Genomic DNA, 23,699 nt, shown 5'->3' with positions numbered 1-23,699 from the left:
CAGACTATAGATAGTGGTCTCTTCATGTTTAGAACATTTTGGGGGCTCTCTTTTCAAAATAAGTTTATTGTTTATTTCTTCATTTTTCTTACATGATAACTAATGATGTTCTTTGTGTAGTTTACTGGACAATTAATAAGGAGATTTTAACTTTCTATCATTTCACATGTATTTTAGTCTGATGTTTGAGTTTGATGAAATTTTAAGTACTAGTCCATAAATTCATGGTAGATGTGATTCGTGGTGTAGAAAAACCTACCATACAAACAATGCATTTTTGTATACATATGCTGTACTTTTACATGACAAAAGTACTTTCTGTAATTATTTCTGTACTTTTGAGAAAACCTTACATTCACCTCCCATAAAAATCAACCAAACAAAGCAAATCAAGAATGATAACTCTTTTAAAGTGCCAATTTTCATATACAATCTATAAATTTTTTATCTGAAAATTTCAACAAAAGTGTGACCAATCAAGACTGATTATGTGGACTGTAACTGATTTTGAAAGAGAAATGAAAGCGAAATTGTTGGAGTATAACATGTAGTGTGGTACATTGTAGTATTTCAGACACCAATGGAACATTCAAGTGGCCAGTCAGGATCTGTCTCAAGCTTAACAGGTAAAATTAACTGATCTTTTTTGTTAACAAATTATTTTTAGAATTTCCGATACAACTCAATGGCATGTTCAGTGATCACCACAGATAAATATTCAAGGGTGGGCAGATCACCCTATGTTCCATGTCCATAGTCTTTGAAATGTGTAATCAAAGTTTTTCATACATTTTAGAGGTCCGCTAATCTGATTTTATGATCTTAGCATATACTTTACTTCAAACGAAAAAAAAAAGAAATTTTCATGTATTTGGTTATAAATATGTTTTTTTATCATGTTTTTTGCAAATTTTAGGGCGGAGCAGTCTGTGGTGAACTCTGATGTTACAATAATATCTGTTATCAAGTATGAACCATAAAACATCAACATAATGGTGGAGTAAATAAGGTCACCCCATCTGGTAAAGAAAATTTGTTTCTAGACATAATTTGATATATTTCAATGTTTTAGACAAAAAAAAATTGAAACACCTCCTGTCTAAAAATGCAAATCAAAATGCAAAAAAGACTATTGTTATGAAAAATGTAATCATGTTCATGATAATACACTAACATTTTACATTTTAAAATTTAATACAGAACAGATAAAAATGAAATTCTTCTAAATTGTAATACACAATAACAATTTTAAAAGCACAGATAGCACAGAACATAGAACAGTAATGCTCTTTACTGACAATATTGCACACTAAATTCTAACAGCAATGAAATTAAGGAGGTAGAAATCAGTGATATTTTTGTATTATATTAAATTTCACCAAAGCCTCTCAAGCTTTCTTTTGAAGCAGATTAAAATCAATCCAAGTTAAACAGATGCTTACATACTATTGATGCAAAATGCTGAATACAAACGTTCCAATGATTTTTAAGAGTTGTGTCCCTTACCCTAGGTCTACCTCCTTAATTTGTTTCACAAAAATCAATATACAAAGTTTATAACCTAAATTCACCAGAAGCAATAGTCATCAAGGGAACCAAGATTCTCCCGAAATCAAAAGATATGATTTCATAGGGAACTTTGAATCTGAGTCATCCACTTTCCATACAGGAACATCCCTGATCTTTCTGATATCATCAATTTAACATTATACTTGAACCAAAAACAAGAGGCTCCCTGGAGCCTGAATCACTCACCTTCCAGAATTTTGCTTTTCACAGGCAATAAATTAAACAAGAAGTTGTCCAACAATTTTGAATAAAAAAGTCTTTGGTAGGACTATCACAAGATCTTTTCAACAATTGAAAGTTTCTTTTAATCTATCATAGTTTTCAAGATATTGAATGAAAACTATTAAAAAAAAAAGTCATTTTTCCCCTTTCAAGGACAATAACTCTAACAAGGAGTCTGAAGATTTTTGTAGTCTAATAATATGGATCATTTCAGCTATTAAAAGAATTTGGATAAACCTACAGTTTAGGAGATATATGTGAAAATCTACTGTCTGACCCTATGTTCTATTTTTAGTAAAGGCGGCCACGTTTTTTGACGAATCAAAAATCCCCACATCAGTTCCATGCAGTATACTCCAAGGCACATTCATACCAAGTTTGGTTTCAATTGGTCAAGTAGTGTCAGAGGAGAAGATTTTGGAAAGAAATAACATTAAAAATAGCAAAAATCGTTGAAAAAAGGGCAATACCTCCAATATGGCTAAACGGATTAAAATCAAAATTTGACCAGAGATAGATCTCATCATGCTGAACACTTTTACTTATGTCAGAATTCAGCTAAACCTAACGGTTTAGCAGATATATGCGAAAAACTTCTGTCTGACCCCTATGTTCTATTTTTAGTAACAGCCGCCATGTTTTTTGACAAATCAAAAATCCCCACTATACTTCTATGCAAGATACCCCAAGGAACATTCATACCAAGTTTGGTTCTAATTAGTCAAGTAGTTTCAGAGGAGAAGAGTTTTGTATAATTGTTAACACCGCAACGGACGATGATGGACGACGGGGGACACAAAGTGATGGCAATAGCTCACATGGCCTTTGGGGAGGGGAAATATTTTTGTGCACCACCCATAATGATCATATCTAAGGATCTGCCTAGTTTCTACATGGGTTTAACATTTTAGAATATTGGAATTTTTCATTAGAGGCATAGAGTTTTTTTTTCACAAAAACATTTCATCAAATTGCAGGCAACAATTGTGTATATCAATACAGTGAAACCTGTCTAAACCAGACACTTTTTATTTAAAGTCCATTTATATCACTTAAAATGTATTTTGAACCTGGGTAAACTGAACACCTGTCTTAACCAAAATTTCCAAATTCACAGTCTAAAAAGGGTTCAATTAATACAGGTTTCACTGTATGACAGAGTGCTGAGGATAAACAAATCACTCCAAAAAAGCTGCTCTTTGGCAAATACGTTTCTTTGAATATACAGAGTTCAATTTTTCAATATCAGTGTTACTTTGTAAGTATTTATCATCTTGAAGTGACCATGTCATGTCACCTGAAAAACAAAAAGAAATAATGAACAAGATGACATTTATATAAGGTATGCATAATGACATTTTTAAATTCTGGTCAAATCTGACAAACAAAAGTGTTGACACATCCGAAAAGACAACAACAAATTCAAGTTCATCACGATGAAGAGACAAACAAAATCTGAAAACATTTGACCAATATAATAAAGAGAGAAAAAGTCTTCAATTTCTATAAAATAGGGCAGAGGAATATTGTCATATCAATCCTTTTTCAATCGAAACTTTAGTCCATATGTAGTTCTGTTCTAAATGTTATTGATAAAACTTAATGTGAAAAAAATAAAACACTTAATTCCATTTCTGCTCTCTAAGAAAAACGGAAGTGTAAAATGCATTGTCAAAACAATTCTACATCAAGTACAGTCCTTGAACCAATCCCCGCCATGATTTGATGGATCAATGACCACTGACTGATTGATATCTGACAAATTGATAACCGATGACCAGTGACCGATCTGATCACAGTTTTGTTATATAAAATGACTGCATTATGGTTAAATGTGTAAAATTGACAAATAAAACAATGGAATCTGCAAAATATATTGACAGCTCTGTAGTCACTTGATGAGGTCACCGTTTTAGTTGATTGGTTTGACAGATCGATGACTGATCAGAAACTAACTGGTGATTGATAACCGATTGCAATTTTTGTAGCATGGAACAGTTCAAGTACTGTATACCAAGTTTTTCAAATCAAAATTTGCTTTTTGACCTAATCATATATTACATTTAAAAAAAAAAGAAGGTTTTGCTGAATTTCCATTTGCCTGAGTTGATTCATACTCAAGGGACAGACTTGGACTAGTACAAAGAATATGTCTAAAACAGACCCTGTTTAGACCAGTAAACCTGTGTAAATGATATTCTGAAGTCCACTCATATCAACTCATTATAAACCTGTGTAAACAAAACATTTGTCTTAACCAAACAAACCTCTCAGTCCAAAAGAAGTTTGGTTGAGACAGGTTTCACTGTAACTTAAGTGTCAGTCTCTGTAAGAATCAGGTAGTGGATAAAAATGGTATGACAAAAAATAAACACCATTTTGATAGTGTAATTTAACAATTAGTACAATCAGAATCAAGGAAAAAAGACAAAATTTTCCATATCACGCCAGTGCATTGAGTTACAATTTCATTGGAATGTACTGAAAATGAACATTTCAAGGGCAGATAACTGTCCAAAAAACCTCATTTTTCTAACATTCTATGGAAAAATTTCTTAGCAAAGCCAGTGATGAAGAGAACAAATAATGGTCCTCTCAAATAGAGAAACTTGAGTGATATTACATTGTCAGATCGGTGGGGGTTTGACATTCATGTTTCTGATTTTTGTCATTTTGCCTGATTCTTACAAATACTTACACTGTAAAAGGAGTGGAGTGAACTGCTTTCTAGAATTATATCCTAGTTATTTTAATGTGAGAATGAACAAAAAATTGTATTGGTATAGAGTTAAGTTGCAGTTTTTGAAATTCATTCCTACTCGTGCACTAACAGGTAAAACTTGAATAAATTTTTACTGGTCTTGGGCTGGGGGTCTAATGCTTATTTCGCAGTCTGAAAAAATGTACTTACTTTTTCCAGTTTCTATAAATGTGATCAATTCCTTAACAGTACCATCATGTTGCATCAAAAGATAGGTAATCTCTTCATTCAACAGACCGTATCTGTCTCCTAGATTCTGAAAGAATTCTTATTTTGTTAATTTCGGAAAAAAATTTAGCCATTTTGCATGGTGAATAAATCATCAGAGTTATAATTTACAACAATTAAAACAATAAACAAATAGCCTTGCCATCAGTGGCATGATATGCCCTACCCTTTATAGCTTATTGTCATACTTAAATCAATTTTAATGAACTACTAATGCTAATTGAGGAATAAGCACTCAATAGTCAATAGCCCCCCCCCCCCCAAAAAAAAATAATAAATTGCTCACGCAAAATGAAACAATTTGAATGGATTTGACATAAAAGAACATCACCCACTATTCTAGAATGAAGTCAAAATAACTCAAAAATGGTGAAATGGATAATCATTAAAAATTTAAAGGGACCTTACATCAACAGCAAGATAGAATAAACTAAAATTTCTAGAAACTGCGGGGGTGTTTACGAGTAATTGTCTGAGAATGATAAAAATCACCCTTTTCAATGAAAAATGGAGCTTACATCAATGAAAATATACTATTTGTCACAGTTTTAAAGATATCAATCTAAGTTTATTCAATCATTGTCCAAAACTGGGGAAATCACCCAAAATTAAATGAATAAAAGAATAGTGTTCCAATGTCCCCCGCAAAAAAAAAGTGCCGAACACTTGAAATTCAATGAAAATTTCTCAGTCCAAGGGCCATAACTTCGGTAAAAATCATTCAACTGTAACCAAACTTAATCTGTAACTTCTCATAGTAAAACTACATACAAAATATAAAATCAATTGGTAAAAGCATTACAAAACAAGAGGCTCCCAGGAGCCTGAATCACTCACCTAGTTAAATTTTTGCCTTTGAAGGGCAATAACTCTAACAAGGAGTTGTCAGACAATACTGACTCCATTTGAGTCATTGAAGATTTTTGTAAGCCTTATAATAAGGATCATTAAAGCAACTGAAAGCTATTGGCTAAACCTAACGGATTTGGAGATGTATGCAAAAATCTGCTGTCTGACCCCATTGTTCCATTTTTCGAAATGGCAGCCATGTTTTTTCAGCAATCAAAAATCCAACAGTCATTTTGTTAAGGATACCCTATAAAACAAAAATGCCAACTTTCATTGAATTCTGTAGTTTCTGAGGAGAAGATTTTTTAAAAAATAATAACATCAAAAACAGCAAAAAACGTCCAAAAAGGCCAATAACTCCAACATGGGCCAACAGATTTTCACCAAAATTTGACTACAGATAGATTTCATCATGCTGAATACTTTTTGCCTGTCTAAATTTGGTTAAACATAACCGTTTTGGAGATATATGCAAAAATCTACTGTCTGACCCCTATGTTCTATTTTTAGTAACGACAGCCATGTTTTTTTAACAGATCAAAAATCGAAATAGTCATTTTGTGCAGGATACTCTAAGGAATAATCACCTTAAGTTTCATCCGAATCCATTCAGTAGTTTCAGAAGAGAGGATGCTTGAAGAGATTGTTAATGACGACGACAGACGATGACGACGGACGCCAAGTGATGGCAATAGCTCACATGGCCTATAGCCAGGTGAGCTAAAAAAGTGTAAAAAACTGTAAATTCACTGAAATTTTCAAAGTCCAAGGGCCATAACTTCCATAAAAATCATTCAACCAAAGTCGACCTTAATCTGTAACTTCTCAAAGTAAGACTACATACAAAATATAAAATCCATTGGTAAAAGCATTACAAAAAAGTGCCGAAAACTACATTCACTGAAATTTTTTTAAGTCCAAGGGCCATAACTTCCGTAAAAATCATTTTACCGTGTCCAAAGTCGAACCTATTCTTAACTCTTCATAATAAGGCCACATACCAAAAACAAACTTATTTGGTAAAAGCATAACAAACAAGTGCGGAAAACGCGAACGGACAGATGGAGGCCAGGCATTTCCATGTCCCCTCGCATCTCACGGATGGACAACCATAACTTCTCTAGGATTTGGTTGTTTTATCTACATCATGGAAGACTAGATATATTTGATATCACGCCATGGACATTGTGATATGAAGTAGTGATATGAAATATTCACCTTGCAGTTGGTTGTAGTTGTGTATAATTTTCTATAAAACTTGTTTTGATGAAAACGCCAATGTGATGTTTCTAACGTCTTTCTCCTGACACTATTGGTGATGCCATAGATAGAACATCGCTAGAATATCCCCCATGACAAATGCCGAAAATCAAATGGTTAAATAACTTGTGAAATTTGAACATTGCAAAAAATATCAACTCTATATTTTAATTTCAACATCATAATAGACTCACCAAAGCAAATTTTTTGTCTCAAATTTAGCCTTCAAATTCATTTTTTTTTTCATCAGAACCATAAAATCCATATCAATTAGCCTAAAATGATATATTTACACTTACTTTGATCAATTCTTGTAGTCTACCAACTTCAGATAGACCATTCTCTTCATCTGAAAAAAAAATTGGTATAAACATAAAGACACTATATTTCCATGCATATACAGTAAAATCTATCTATACCATACAAAGGTGTTTGGTTTGGCGAGTTTCAATGAGACTTAAGAAGTGCCTATTCATGGTTTAGTTTAGGCAGGTATTCAGATTATTCAGGGTTTGGTTAGGCAGGTATTCAGATTATTCAGGGTTTGGTTTAGACAGATATTCAGATTATTCTTTGTTTGGTTTAGACAGGTGTAATGATTATTCGAGGGTTTGGTTAGACAGGTGTTCAGATTATTCATGGTTTGGTTTAGATAGGTATTCAGATTATTCATGGTTGGTTTAGACAAATGTTCAGATTATTCATGGTTTGGTTTAGAGTTTTCACTGTATAACAAAAACAATGCACGGATTGTATTGGTACCCTAGTAGTAATTTTTCCAATTTCTGTGAAATAATAATAGATTTCAAAATGAGTGAAAGTTTCATAAAAGTTATTTAAATTCAACATAGAAAAAACAAAGAATGTCTGCAATAACTAAGCCAGTATTTGTATTTACCATTGGAAGACCTATCATCAGCATCTGAGTCATCATCAAGAACATAGCGTGTCCTACAGCCATGTTTACCTACCAAGAAAAAGTAACATGTTAAAATCTAGAATTAAAGCATGTCCTACTACCATATTTACCAGCCAAGAAAAAGTAGAATTTTAAGAGATTTAATTCTGCACAAAATATCTCTAGAACAAGTTTTCATTGTGACACATTATATAACGAGGTTATACCCTTCTAAAAGACTTTTGTGACCAAAATCTTAACAAGACAGACAATCAGATTCTAATATACCATCAACTCATTGAGTGAGGGGGGTACTTGATGGAGAAAATTATAAAAAGAAAAAATGCAAAAATTGACAATGTGGGCACATAGTTTATGGTCTACTAAAGACAAATTAACAGTTTGTTCATCTATGAAGTGGCAGAAGATGCAGAAAAGAGAGTTTAAAGTTACAATAAAATGATAGGAGAAATTGAGTAATCTCCCTTTGATGGTGAAATTGCAATACATTTTAGATAATCTACACCTCTTATTACTGGCAATTAAAAAAGAAAATTAATCCTATTTCTGTATAATTTAACAGCTGCCTGATTCTTACAGAGAGCGGCATTTAATATCTAAAGTCTTTATGGTACACTTACTTTCAGGACTCCCCAATTCTTTACTCTGTAAAGAAAACTACCATACATGAGAAAGAATGTCGATTAATATTTTCAAGAAAGATTGAGCAAAACATAAACATGAGGATTAGCAGCCTGTAGTAAATCCTGTAATCAAGTTAGTTTCATTGAAATGCAAAACCACATTATTCAAAAATATCATTGATTATGACAGCCAGGAAACAAAGACCTTTGACCATTTGTGTCAGAATTAAAAATATGAACTAGTATCGGTACTTGTAAATTTCAATGCTTTAAACTAAAACTTCAAGAACCGATAATATAACTTTATGTAGTAACTTTCAATCTGTGTGTTCCTGACCTTCATATTCCACTTAGGACCTTTGAGAATCATTAAAAGGGAGTCCTTGGAACTTATGAAAAACATGGCATTAATGAAACATTAATTGTTACCCCATCATGTAGTGGTGAAAAAAAGGGGACATGATAAAATATTCAAAATAACCTAACTCAAAACCTACCAGGGTAGGAAACTTACTCAAATTCTAGCCAGTCTTTAATACAATTTTTCAATATATTTACCATATGAATCTATAAATTTTTGCTAAAATTAGCCAGTCTCTGGCTGGCGGGCAGGCTACTATTTCTTACTCTGAAACTACAGTTCGGATTTGTTGAAAATTGAACTTGATCTTTATTTTATGGTACAGTCTAACGTCACTTCCTCAAACTTAGATGGGTCGAACACTACTTTTCTCCTGTATAATAAATTTAAATAACTTTGGATTTCTCGAACACTTGAACTGACACAGCATTTTCAATGTCCACAAATTAACATAACCTTCCAAAAGTGAACAAAATAAAATATCTAAGAATTAATAAAACTTCATAGGTAGTAAGCAATTTCTTACGATAAAGTCAAACTTGGACCAGCAATGAAAAAAAATCCAGAAATTAAAGAACTTCAATTTCTCAAACTCCTGACAACTCAACACATTTCAATGGTCCCTTGGAGTTCAAGCTAACGAGATTTGACTGTAATTAACAACTTTGCAGAGTTGGAAAAAAGTTCATTGATTCATTTTTAAGTTATTATCTGGAGAGCATTGGGGAAAGATGGACAGACAGCCACGCAACTTTTCGGAGAATGTGGCTAGTCATAACACATCATAATTTTTTGTTAATATTCATTCCCTGCTACAGGCAAAAATCACATTGTAAAGTAAATATGAAGGGTATTATAATCATGATTGGTAAATAACACAGTCAAAAGTAAAATATGATGATCTTTACATTGAGATACAAACTAACTGACCTAACTATTGTTAGGCATGGATGTTTTTTTTTCTGGACAAATTCTTTACGGATCCATTGTTTATATGGGTAGCGAGTCCTTGGACTCATAAGTTGCAATTGTTGTCATGCTAGGCACATCCCCATTCATTCAAGTATCACTTACAATGTATGCCCTATACACCAAATTTGAAATTAATCCATCATTAGGAGAAGAGATTTTAGTGAAAAAAAAAATCTATATAATTCCACATAATGAAAAATGACAAAGTCCCATGAAACAGGAAGTTGATTTCAGACAGCACCTTAAATTGCATACATCTATATAAAGCCGCACATTAAATTTGAAATCAATCAATCCATTGCAAGCCAAGAAAATTCTGATAAAATTAGTTGAGTGGGGTATAATAATTTTTTGGAAGAATCAGGAGGCTGACTATAGCATACCTGTTTTATTACTGATACATTTCCTCCAGTGTTCAATTTTTTAATTGGAGAAATATTCTTTGGTTTTAGGAACTCATCAGACTCCTTTCTACTATATCTTATTAGGCTAGAGTCCAACATGTCTTCATCATCAGAACTAACATCCTCCCTAACATAGCCAGTTATGTTGTTGGAACTTTTTCTTTTTTTAGATTTGTTCCGGGTCTCTTCACTATGTTTTTCTATGCATTTGTTTCTACCAGCTGGACTATCAGATGTCTTCAGTACTTCTGGATTTCCTTCTTTATTGATGGTGACAAGAGAATCAGACAAATCTACCCGTAGTTCTTTCCCTTTAGCTGGAGTAGAGTTAAGTGCTCTTTGGTTATTTTTGCCCAGATTCCTTAACTGATGATCAAAGTCATCCTCTGACACGAAAGAGCTATCATCTGATGACTGCACTTTACTGATTCTGTCAGGTGGCTTTCCAAAATATTTGGATAAATTTGCTGCCACAGGATTTTTAACTTCCACATTAGATTCTCTCCCTGTAAAAACATGGAAATGTATCAGAGTTGAATCGAGGGTGTCCAGGATTGAAACCCCTCCCACCTACTTTTTTTGCAACACTTTGTAAATTAAGTGCTTAAATTGGAATGCCCTCCCCATTCTGTTGGAAAATTTGAAACTTTTGTGCATAACTTGGGAAAAAATGAGTAAATGATAGCCTAGTAATCCCATTTTTTATAAATTACTTGATCAAAGCTTGTGTGTGATTTAAAAATTCTCATACTCAAGAAATAAAATATTACAGAAAAAGTAACATTGAGTTAAGCATCTCCTCGCTATAAAAAAAAATAAAAACTATGACCTCACTTTCGTAAGGATTAAATGTTTTGTCAAAATCCAGTGAAGATTTATGATTTGAGGCTTTCACTCAGAAATGTTTTTTTATCACTGACTTGGCCTTTGAACTTTAACCTAGAAAATCAATAATTTTTGTAGAATTTAAGTACCAGGATTGATCAACACACATCAAAAAGGCTATTGTAGTATAATGATATGGATGTTATTGAAGCTGAGTTTATTGAAGGTGAGTAGAATTACTCAACCCACCTTACAAATTTGCTTGTAAGGAAAGAACTATAAATGTTGGTGTACAAGGAGGTAGACAAAATCAACCTAAGTTACTTTGATACTTACATGAGATTGATGTAAAATGCTGAATACAAACATTCCAGTGAGTTTTAAGAGTTGTGTCCCTTACCCTTACCTCCTTAAGTCCTTTAGGATAAGAGGGGAGGCTCTGAGTCATTTAAGTAGATCATATCTAATATTTCTAGTAGATAAATTTTCCTAGTTTTTTTTTCTGGAAGATTGAAATTAATGTAAATAAATAGGTCACCAAACTTGATTTTGAGATAATTGAGCCTTAATAAATGTAATTTTTATATGGATTCTACGGGGAAAATCAATATTTCACTAACAATAAAAAAAAAGTAGATAAAAACACTTCATTGACAATCTTTTATATTTCAAAAAGAAAATTGGGGGTCACCAAACTTTTGAATGCTCAGTGAAATAGGTATGACACTCCAGATTATACTGTCCTATTCAAAAAAGTAATTTTAAAAAGAATATTTAAGAATGGCCTATTATGTATCATTAGAAATGACTCTTTTCAAAAATCTAATCCAAATCACTGTTTATTCAAAATAAGCCATATCAGTGTGAATATTACTTGACATTTCTGTGAAACAAGCCTTCCCATGAATTTCATATCATATATAAGTTAAGTTCAATTCAGGCTAATTTGAATCACTGGAATAATTTTATGCAACATGAGAACAGATTTGTTCAACATATCATAGTTTTCCCTTCCAATTTGTGTACCCTAGACTTGACTTTTTATGAGCAACTCGCCAGGTGTTCCTAGAAAACCAAAGGATACTTACCCTACCATTGCACCTGGTCCAAGATCCCAAGTTGCTAATTTACCAGTAACTTTTGTTTCTTTGTACACATCATTGTGGTTATTCTATGTTCTTTGTTGTGTATGTCTGTTTTCCATGTCTGGTCTTTGTCCCTGGATTACATTTTTTGATTTTTACTAGAATCTTTGTTCTCTTGATTACTCTTTCACCAGGGACATATAAACATACAGAAGATGACAGTATAGAACTAACCTTTCCTTGGTGAGGAATATGGAGATGTCCTATTGTTTTGACCAGATACACCATTCCTCTGAGAATAATTTGGTACGAACATTCTTTTCCACTTCTCAGAAATATCATACTTGGTTACATTAGGAAGCACTACTTTCCTAAATCTACAATTCATTGACTGTGCTGAATGGCTTGTGACCTGTAAAAATGATTAAAAGAAGGATTCTAAAATTCATTGACTCTCTAGGCAGAAATATCATGCTTTCCAGGCTTTAAATATTTTAATTAAACAAAGAGACCCCTCTTTGTACTTACCGTATATACTCGCGTATAAGTCGGATTTTTGGGAGTAAATTTTGAGTTGCTAAGAGGGGTTCCAACTTATAAGCGAGATCTTGGCCATGGGTTAAAAATTCTAGTCCGAACAAGTGGGAGAATCAAGGTATTGACTCGAAAATGACACCTACCTTTAACAGTCAGATCGGCGCAGTACTTGTGTATTGTGAAATTCTACCTTTATGTCATATTTGTTATTGTTGTGTATGCTTATAAAGTGATGAAATAAATGAATATTTGCAGTTTTATTTTTATTATGCCTTACAACTAAACTATCTTTAATAAAATTTGTATTTCCTGTATAGCTTCTTCTGTTTGTTATTTTCACTTGCATGTCACATGGTTGTTGAATATATCGGAATACCAAAAAGATGACATGAAACATGACTAAGTGTCGCACCGTAGTCTACAAGTAATAATAGCAATGCTAAGAAATAATTAAAATTTAATTTTAAATTGTAATAAAAAGATGTTAACATTATCTTTATCAATAATTTCATAACAATATAATGATAATAGGTATGGTGTATATGTCAAAGAGAACTGTCTTGATGGACTTAATTGAAAAGAAAACAATGAAAGATGATTACCGGGTAAAAAGGTGTTATAACATTAATGAGCAATCAATCCTTTTATCACATTAATGGGTAATTAATTTATTAAATTCTTTGAACTCCATAGGTGTTCAAGTTTCCATTAAAAAATTGTTCTTCACAGTTCTTAGTTTTTACTTATTCTAATCTGGTCATCACTTGTATAAATAAATTATCATAAAATGGCAGTCATGCTTGCTTGGGTTACTGGTAAACATTAAAGAATCATGACACCTCAAATGGCTTGCTATATTTATTGTGTAAATCATTTCAAATATGTACAGAGCAATTTGATTAAAAAAAACAATTCACATGTTTATGTTGATCAGACACAATGTACGCCCTGGATGTAAAAACTTCCGCAGCACAAAATATTAAAAAACAAATACATGCACATTCTTCACATTTTCTACCAAAAATTGTGCCCTTCCTTTCAATTTCACTGATTGTTGTACCTGTAAAAATTCAGTCCAAGTTCAGTCCGAGTTATAAGCGGGTGAAGGCTAAATTCCAGAAATTTTTGTCTGAGAAGGGGGTTCCGACTTATATGCGAGTATATACGGTATTTGAACTATCTCAGACAATGCAAAGTCAATACATATTCTTTTCTAAGGGGTATGTTTAGAAAATGTCAAAAACAGCCCCCAAAACCAAAGTGTTCTTAATAAATTTGAAAACTTCATAATTCACTTATTAAACACGGTCTTTTTTTAAAACAAAGCCTTTTGCTGTTCATGCACGTGTTTCACTAAAACTGGAGATTGATTGATTGATTGTTGGGGTTTAACACCCGAGCAGCAATATTTCAGCTATATTACGGCGATGAACATGAAATGGATCATAAAATGAACATGAAATGGAAAATGAGATGGGACACAAGGATAATAGGGGTGACAAATTTTGATTGCCACTAGGAACAGGGAGGGATGGGTAGGGTCCGGCAATTTAACCTCCTGTGGCAGAGCGCAGAGGTTCCTACTCCTATCAAATACCACTGCAGAATTCTTTAACATGTGAGGAGCGTGGCATCTTTTCCAATACAGTGCACCACTATGGTTTGCAGTCAGGTTTTCTGTACTATAGCCTGACGAACCCAGCATGTAATATGCCATGTGTACCCTATTCAACCATAACTATAGTCGAACTTAATCTGTAACTTCTCATAGTAAGACTACATACAAAATATAAAATCAATTGGTAAAAGCATTACAAAAAAAAGTGCGGAAAATTGTTAATTCACTGAACTTTTCTAAGTCCATGGGCCATAACTTCCGTAAAAATGATTCAACCGTAACCAAAGTCAAACTGAACCTATTCTTAACTCTTCATAATAAGGCCACATACCAAAACAGACTTATTTGGTAAAAGCAAAACAAAAAAAAGTCCAGAAAAACTAAGACAGACGGACGGACGCCTGGCATTTCCATGTCCCCTCGCGACACGTTGCAGGAGACAAAAAGTTCTATCAAAGTGCATATGTCCCTACCGCTTAACTGTATCAGTTTTTTATCAATTTGAAACAATTTTTCAAAGAAACAGCAGTGAAAAACAATAATTTACAAACTGGAAGTTATTAAATGACCATTATTATTAATCAAGTCAGGACAAGACACAGAATATTTTCAGAAATTTGAGTCTGCTTTAATTTTTCAAAACACATTTTGAAAATAAAAAAAATCGGGCCGGAAGAAAAGTGAATAGATAAATCCTGATAAAAAGGTCATAAAAATTTCCAAATTTGCTACACTTTATTGGTTTTAGAATAGTTTCTGAAACCAAATTATACCAACCTTAAGAAGCACCATATCTTTATATAGCTGCATTCCACTTATGGCACTCTGTCTATTTTCAGAGACAATGTAACTAATCATTGCAATATCTTCTTCTACGGTATATTTGCTTCTTCTGAAATATACATTAAAACAGGTAGATCCGTGAGCCAACACCCACTAGTGATAAATAAATAAAACAAATGTCCCCATCCTTCATTTTTTTTCGTTGAAAAATAAACTAGAAATAGCCTACTAAAATATATGTGATATGGGCAAAATAATATGTAACAATTTCTTTCTAATTAGTCTTTATGTATGAATACCCTTTAACATCTCTGGCTTCCATGACAACAGAACTTGAGGGACTCAAATCATCGCTGACATTACTCAATTCTTCTGCATCTTCAATACAAAGCTTCCTCTTCGATTTCCTACTAAAATGATGAAAGTATATATGTCAAAAGAATGGTTCTGAATATATACATAACAAACATGTTGATGGTACATGTTTGCATGTTTTTCTCCCATTCTAAACCGATGATTCAACCACTGAGAGATGATTAAATCCCAGGAAGAAATTTCAATCTTTTACATTTCTAAGTTTACTACAGATTTTATGGAAACATACTGGTTCTCCTTAAGCCAATTTTCTATATCATCTATTTCTCTACTCTTTATGATAAAATTTACATTTCAACACGCTAGCTATTACTCAATTGTTGAAGTTCTAAATTTCACCATCTTGAGGGGAGAAATAGTTTAAATCATTCATTACTGAAAGATAATCTACATGCAGACATGATACATACAGTGCAAGAATTTTTTGTTGGTATAATTTAACTATAAATTAGAACTTCCAACAAAACAAGTTTATATTGGCACTCAAATACATCAAAAGAATATTTTGAGGACATCCCATATATGTACATAAGGTCGATTAGTTTTTTAAGACCTGCAATAAACAGCCTTCAACCTAGTGTGATGTTGTGAAAGGTCATAATTGGTTGACACAGGGTTGTATTTAAGGGCCGGTAGCAGCAGATTTTACCCTGCTGCATTATACTTTAATAAGCCCGGCTACTTTGGTAATTTTGCAATTGATTTGTATTGTATTAAGCCACATAACCCCCTGCTATTTTTGTTTTTCACCCACCTGTCCAAAAACTTAGAGACAATTCTGGTTGACAACACAATAGGAGTACATGTTCCTGGTTGACAACACAATAGGAGTACCTGTTCAATTGGAAACTGTTAAAAAATGCTATAGGGTTATTCTTTAAATATGAAAGCAGAGTTTGACCAACTTTTATGACAATGGCAGTATGGTCCTGAGAGTTGGAAGGTATGATACAACAGCATTCTAAATTGGTCAAGGGAAACTTCTATACTTGCATGTTACTTTTACAGGTTACAAGATTTCAGTCTAAAGATACACTCTTATCTGTCACTGAAGTCTTACAGTAAAAATGATATACATATTTGTAATTCTTGAAGGGATGCATTACCCATGGACTCTCTCTGAGGCCAATACAGCAGGCCTGTAGTATACCAAAAAGAGAGTTTAAATACAGAAATTATTTGGCACCAATATCATAACAGAGACAATTCACTAGTTAAGTATTTTCCCATGAATTTCATATTAAATGAACCTTCAAATAATTTTCATGTGAAATGTTTACTTGAAAAATCATGTGAAGTAAACGTCATGTAAAAATCAAATTTATACATCATAAATCATATAAATTGTAGTTTCATGAGAAATATTTTGCCATTGATCACTACCAATACTTCTCTTGATACTTTTTCATTCTATAATCCTCGATATCAACAAGTTTGTTTTGGTTCACACAGTCTGTGATGTACTTCGTGGAGATGTAGTCCTCTGAAGCTGTCATGTGATCACCATCTTGTGCCAGTCTACAAGAGCAGTGTACGTTAACACAGAACCCATTCTAGAGGGAGAAATGAGCAAAACCTTCCACTTGTTTGTGCTCACTTCTCCCATATGTCTTTGACTAGAAGTTTTTGTAATAGATTACATAGACAAAAATGACAACATTTTTTTTTTTTTTTTTTTTAACAAAAGTAAGTACATGTGCATGTTAAAGCTCCTTGTCATCAATGTCTTCAAAAAAAAAATATAGATTAGGCCCTCATAACATTTAGCGGTTAACCACATAATACATGTACATTCACCCATCAAATCTTTTATGGGTCTTTAAAGTTTCTTAACTCTAAAATAAACAAACAAAAAAAAAAACCATGATACAAACAAAAGCAACATTTGTTTCATCAAGATCAAACAGTCAATCAAAATACATGTTGTACCTGTAATAACTATTTAACTTGAGCTCTTGAATTATTAATATAATCAAGGTACATTTTGAAAATTTCTGGCAATCATTAAAATGTATTGTAATATTTAACAGCTATTTTCAGTCATTCATGCATGTATGAACAGGTCTCGGAGCTCCCTAAATCAATGAACGGACAAAGGCTGTTCATGTAATGTTTGGAGTGGAGAGATCTGTTCATAAATGCATGAACGACCGAAAATATCTGTTTAATCCTTATAATTCTATGACACAAGCAAAGTTACCCTCTGAAGCCTCAGTCAGATATATTGATACACAGTGTTTATGTTTACGCTTCAATATACACATTTTCTTGCACACGTATTTGAGCACAGAGGAATATTTACACATAATCAATATGAAATCGGTGGGACAACGACAGTGAAGGCAGCATGGACAAAGTGATATTGGCACTGAAACCTACGAGATGTAAACAATTCAACAATAATTATTAAGGAAATATAACAAGGAAGAAGAAAAAATAAAACAAGGTGTTTTCAAGGATTGTTCACATGTTCGGTCAGAATCAGTGGAAATGGAATGAATAGTTCTGGAACATTGGATTTGTCGCAAATCCATGCATCTCTAGACATTTCACTTATTTGTTGGTTGAAATATTTTTTTCATTTTTTTAATTCCTTTTTAAAAGGCGTTGTTCCAATACTACATGGCATCCATATTTGTTTCAATAACCGGTGTTCATGTATGTACATGTATGAACAATCTGAAGAAGTTCATGCAAGTATGAAATTTCTGGCAGAGACATTCTAAACCAATCAAAAATGGCTATAAGCATGCAGAATCTTATGATTAAAATTATTGCTCAATATACAATACATTGTATAGGTAACTTGGTTGATATGATCAATTATGAGAGATTTCACAGTCTAACGGGTATTCTAAAAATTAAACATACATTGTGTACATGTTAGTACTAAATCCTTATACTCACTTGACTGCACCAGAAATAAATTTCGAAAGCAGTTTTCCACCACCATGCTGAAATAACAGAAATAAAAGATATGCAGCACATCATACAAAAATATAGAATCATAAACATTTGTCCAAGTACATGTACTTGTTTTATCTGCACCTATTTTAATAGTGGGGCAAATTCCTGACTATAAGTGTAGGTGATGACAGGTGCAAGAATATGCTGATATACATGTATTCTATTTCTCATTCAACAAATGAATTTGACATAAACAATCAAGACTCATGGGTCTTTTCTTAAAATCTGGTATGACAGTCACTGTAAATGATTATAGTGAAAACTCATGTAATAATGCTAAACAAGCCAGATAACGATATACATGTATAAGGAGTGATCTCGAAAGTTATTGCCAATACCGGTGCACCTAGTCCACGCTCCCAGTTTTTAGTGGAGTCCAATTTGCTTATTTACTTTTGTTAATTTGTATGTATTATTTTAGTTACTTTATGTTCTTTGTTGTAACTGTCTGTTTCCCGTGTCTGATCTTTGGAATAAATTCTTTTGGTTCCCATGATTACTCTTAAATAAGCTTGACTGATATATTCTATTTCATTCAGGATTTTTCTCTATAACTACACTGAGTCTGATGACATTACATTTTCTTAAATGCTGGATATAATCTTGATGAAGTCAAAACAAAATTAGAGTCAGATAGCTTAAAATTGATAGATTGGTTTGCAGTGAATCAGATGAAAACCAACCCTTATAAATTACAAGCACTTGCCATTTGCCAAAAAACATTTCTTTCCATCTTGGTGATAATATTATAAAATATGAGGATGAAGTAAAACTTTTGGGAGTAACAATAGATTACCAGTTAAAATTTGATACTCATATAGCCAACATTTGCAAAAAGGTCTCTAAACAGTTAATTGTTTTAAAAAGGATAGGGAAATACATTGTACTTAAATAAACTGGGAAGAGTAATCAAGGGAACCAAGGTTATAGCGGTAATCAAAAGAATGTAATCCAGGGACAAAGACCAGACATGGAAAACAGACATAAATTAACTAAAATCATACATACAAAGTAACAAAAGCAAATGAGCAACTCCACTAAAAACTGGGAGCATGGACAAGGTGCACCGGTAGGGTAAGCGTCCTCTGCTTTTCTAGAAACACCCGCCGAGTTGCTCATAAAAATTCAAGTCCGGGGTAGACAAACGAGGAAAGGAAAACTATGACCCGTTGAATAAATCAGTTTTCATTGTGCAGATGGATACACCATAACGATCCACGAGTTCATGATGACGACCATAAAACTTCTGTAGTGATGACTCCAATCTTGTAGCAACATAACCCTGTTCCAGAAGCCTATTTGTTAGAGTTCAAGCGCGATACAAAAAGTCTGCATAGTTTCGGCAAGTTCTGGCATAACGTATGAGTTGTGATATGAACACTCCATACGCAGGTGCCGAAGGTTAACAACCACTCATTTATTTTGCCCAATTTTAATTATTGTCCTGTCACTTGGCACTTTCGTAATGAGGCTAATACTAATAAAATAGAAAAAAATCAAGAAAGAGCCCTTAAATTCATCTATAACGACCATAATATTACATATGAGGACATTTTGTTAAAATTAAAAATGCCATTATTGAAAGTACAAGGAATTAGAAACATTGCAGCAGAAACTTTCAAGATAATAAACAGACAGAGCCCAGTATATCTGCAAAACCTAATTGAAATAAAGGATAATAAATATAATTTCTGATATCAGAACACAGCAAAACTACCAAGCGTCAGAACATCAAGGTATGGGTTAAACTCCTTTATACATTTTGCTGCAAAAACCTGGAATGAGCTGCCAGACCACTTTTGTAGAGAATCCTTTGTTATTCAATTTAAGAATCTTCTAAACTGATGGAACATCAAGTCATGTAATTGTTCTGCTTGCTATTCATAACAGCTCTGCTTTATATGCTTTTACATTCTTGACTATTTACAGTGCTGCTCTTTCATTTAAATCCTATTTCACATTTGCTACTATTTGCCTTATATGTTGACTGATAATTTATATATGGCTGCATGAAAAGGACTAGATAAATGCCATGTATTGTACTTGTGGTGTAAATGTTATTTACTGTAGTGCAAGTATGTTGATTTTAAAAGCTCCCAAGAGCTTATGTTGTATTGCTTTCAAAGTATTGACGCTAAATAAAGCTTTTACATATATTCCATCTGGAAATCATTTTTATTTAGGAACAATATGTTCCAAGTGTTGTTGCGTTGGGATGTTTCCGGCAATGTTTTGTTACAAACTATAAATGATTTCCCAAACCCCAACAGTGTTGATTAGTACATGTATGTAGCAAAACGTATTGTCATTCAGCAGTATGTACAAACATGTAACTGAACACTTGTAGACATGAAGGATCTGGCTAGATCTTTTCTAACAGAATTGCCATTGCCAATCTATCCCTACACAGTAACAGAACAAATCTTTTCAGGAATTCGGCTCTTCTGACAACAGAAAACAGAAAAACACTGCACTGTGCACTGCTTATTCTGTCAGTCACTCTGCGACTTGACTAACAACATTGCCTTACAATATAATAAAACCATGATACCTCAACTAATGGCCTTAGCTTGGTTTTGTCAGGACACGGCCTAAGGAAAAATATGATAGGTTTGTTTTCTTTTGTGAAAAGATCTCTGTTGTGGTTGAACACAGGAGATGCGTCGTCCGCCATTTCGTATTTCAGCGCCACCATAACAAATTGTGCGGATTGCCATTTCGTCCCTAATATACCTCGCCCAAAATTACTTCATATACATTAGAACAGTTACACTACCCTTTTCCTTTGTCTTTCGCGGAGTACTGATCTTCTACGAAAGGTCGCCATATACACAAAACTCATCTTGAAATTAAATGTTTGAAAAAAAACTTCGAGTAAAACATTACGAATGTACATATTACATACGTAAATATAGTCCTGAGAGTTATATTCACTAATTTGCATCTCATGAAATGTCAAATTGGTTGGCAAATAAGCGACATAACAAACAATTAACAATTTTAGGATCATCAATTTCAGGAAAATCATCCTAATTTTAAAATCTTAATAAGTTTGTTATTTTATATCCGATGTTGGTTTTGTTTTATTGAGATGAAATAATTCATATTTGTAAATTTATTATTCTTTTATTTAAAAAATAAGTTTGCAGTTATATGTTTCAATATAAAACATTATTTTTGTCCTATATCATTGTATTTTAAAGTTTATTTCTATATCGCATAATAACTGAATATTTATCTGAAATTTCCACAGATAAAACATAAACCATATCATCGGTAACTGATGACATCATCAAGAACATTTTATGATATATTTTCTATAAAACAATTGGATGCGTTTAATATTGATATTTAAAAAAAATAGAAGAATTAAACCACACAATAATGTCAAAGTTTATTTCAAATTATTTCAATATCAGTTGGAGTTATTTTATGTCAATTTTCTGTGTCATTAATCAATTAAGTTCCGTAGTGATGTTAGAACTGTCAAATTTGCGATGCAAATTTTTGTCGTTCCCTCCCGCGGGACTCGAACTCGTACCGCTGTGACATTTATGGTAACACCGCCTAGACCACTAGGCCAGCGGTGGGAACGACCAAAAATTTGCTTTGCAAATTTGAGTTCTAACATCGGTGGGAATTTTTCAGACCCTTCTATAACTTTACGTTAACTTCCCTGTATCAATTTGATCCGATGGAGCAGTGTAGCGAATAGAGTCGTCATAATCTGAGACGTTGTATGTATATACTGAAGAAAATCTCAGCATTACCGGTAAATTGTTTAGTCAAAGTTTTCGATACCATAAATCAGTTAGAGTTTTATTTATTTTTCCCATAAATATACAGATTTTATGCTGATGTTTTGCTGTACTTGTCGTAACTTAATCAAAATTTGATTCCACATCCTAGTTTTTATTGTAATGTAACATATAAAGCTCGGAAGTTTAAACAGAATCCTTTTAGTCTGGAAAAAAAATATTTGAATTAACATATGCGTAAGTGTTAAAATTATCTTCACCGCATCATCGTTAAATCTTTAAATTATGTATTTATTGTTTCTAACATTGACTCTCTTGTCAATATATCAAATATTAATTAGTCTGTTACATTTCGTCCTACTTCCTGCCATTACTTCTTCTCATGGCATTTGTACGAAAACCTTGTTTTACTTAGACATTTTAGTATACATGTATATTTTCAATAACTCCTGTTGGTTAAAACACAAACGACTGTATGATCAATTGAATTTTTAAGTTCTTTACTAAGGTGCTCTATTCCATGTTTTCTAGTATACCGGTAGCGTTAAAAACGTTCTTTTTCAAAGTTCAAGATTATTGAATCCTAGGTGACTTTATTATGTTAATGTGTACGAATTCTAGATAAAATCAGACTTATATCAATTGTTTCATTTAGTCCTATATGCATTGACTGTATATATGGAACAACTGATAGGTCTAATTTAAATTAGATTGACGTGCATGTGAACGTCATTGCTTTTTTATCTTGACACTTCCACGAAGATCTTAATTGCAAACTTACAGATTTGATGATATATATTTTCACTAAATTCTGCTGGACGTGTTATTATTGATATTTTTATTATATGCTGTTTGTAGTGTCATTTTGCCGGAAAGGGTCGGCCATGACCACTGGCCGTGATTGGCTTATAAATATTCTTATTCTTATAGCCAACCTTAATCAGCTACGCTAGGGCCCGGGTTACTCTATTATATTTTGACGGTGTACGTGCATTTTTAAAAATGAAAGCTGTTGTATGGCAAGCCAAAAAGGACAAAAATGAGAATTTTCTAATATTAAAAAATGATTTTTTTTAATTTATAATATTAGAAAATGAATTTGTAATATCAGAAAATGAATTTATAATATTAGAAAATAAGTGTTTTCAAAAAATGTCTTTTAATATTTAAAAATAAATTGAATTTGTAATATTAGAAAATCATTTTGTAATATTAAAAAATGTGCCTGATTTTGAATTAGTGCAAAGTGATTTTCTAATATTACAAATTCATTTTCTAATATTACAAAATGTGTGATATTTTATAATATTACTAAATCAGGAATTTGTAATAGTAGAAAATGAATTTTCAATATTACAAAATGAATTTCTAATATTAAAAAATCTTTTCTAATGTTGAAAAATGATTTTGTAATATTAAAAATTCATTTTCTAATATTATAAAATATTGACTTTCGTCCACTTTTGCTTGCCATACAGTTGCCATATCTATGTGAGCCTAAACCTGGATTGCCATGCCCAAATATATGTCTGAAATAAATCAATACCCAAATATCTATTCGGAGTTATAATTATCAATACCTG

At 32.5% G+C, this 23,699-nt stretch overlaps 1 protein-coding gene across 2 annotated transcripts; it reads right to left on the bottom strand.

Moving 5' to 3' along the window:
* Positions 1-1,130: 1,130 nt before the first annotated feature.
* Positions 1,131-21,101, bottom strand: LOC148605400 (uncharacterized). Of its 2 annotated transcripts, none has more exons than XM_088548420.1 (12): positions 20,910-21,101; positions 18,299-18,345; positions 16,775-16,909; positions 15,316-15,426; positions 15,011-15,125; positions 12,313-12,490; positions 10,148-10,674; positions 8,429-8,453; positions 7,788-7,856; positions 7,189-7,238; positions 4,703-4,808; positions 1,131-3,088 (listed from the first exon to the last, which is right to left on the bottom strand). In XM_088548420.1, the coding sequence occupies exons 1-12, from the start codon at positions 21,051-21,053 to the stop codon at positions 2,970-2,972; spliced, it is 1,626 nt and encodes a 541-aa protein (XP_088404546.1). In that variant the 5' UTR covers positions 21,054-21,101; the 3' UTR covers positions 1,131-2,969. The 2 variants fall into 2 exon arrangements, with proteins under 2 accessions (XP_088404546.1, XP_088404547.1); XM_088548421.1 differs by having other exon boundaries at positions 16,793-16,909; positions 20,910-21,098.
* Positions 21,102-23,699: the final 2,598 nt, after the last annotated feature.

This window comes from Perna viridis, chromosome 10, assembly GCF_037379345.1.
Source record: "Perna viridis isolate PV_CMFRI_1.1 ecotype Kerala chromosome 10, ASM3737934v1, whole genome shotgun sequence".
Taxonomy (NCBI): Eukaryota; Metazoa; Mollusca; class Bivalvia; order Mytilida; family Mytilidae; genus Perna; species Perna viridis.
This window is presented reverse-complemented; position numbering and strand designations above follow the sequence as displayed.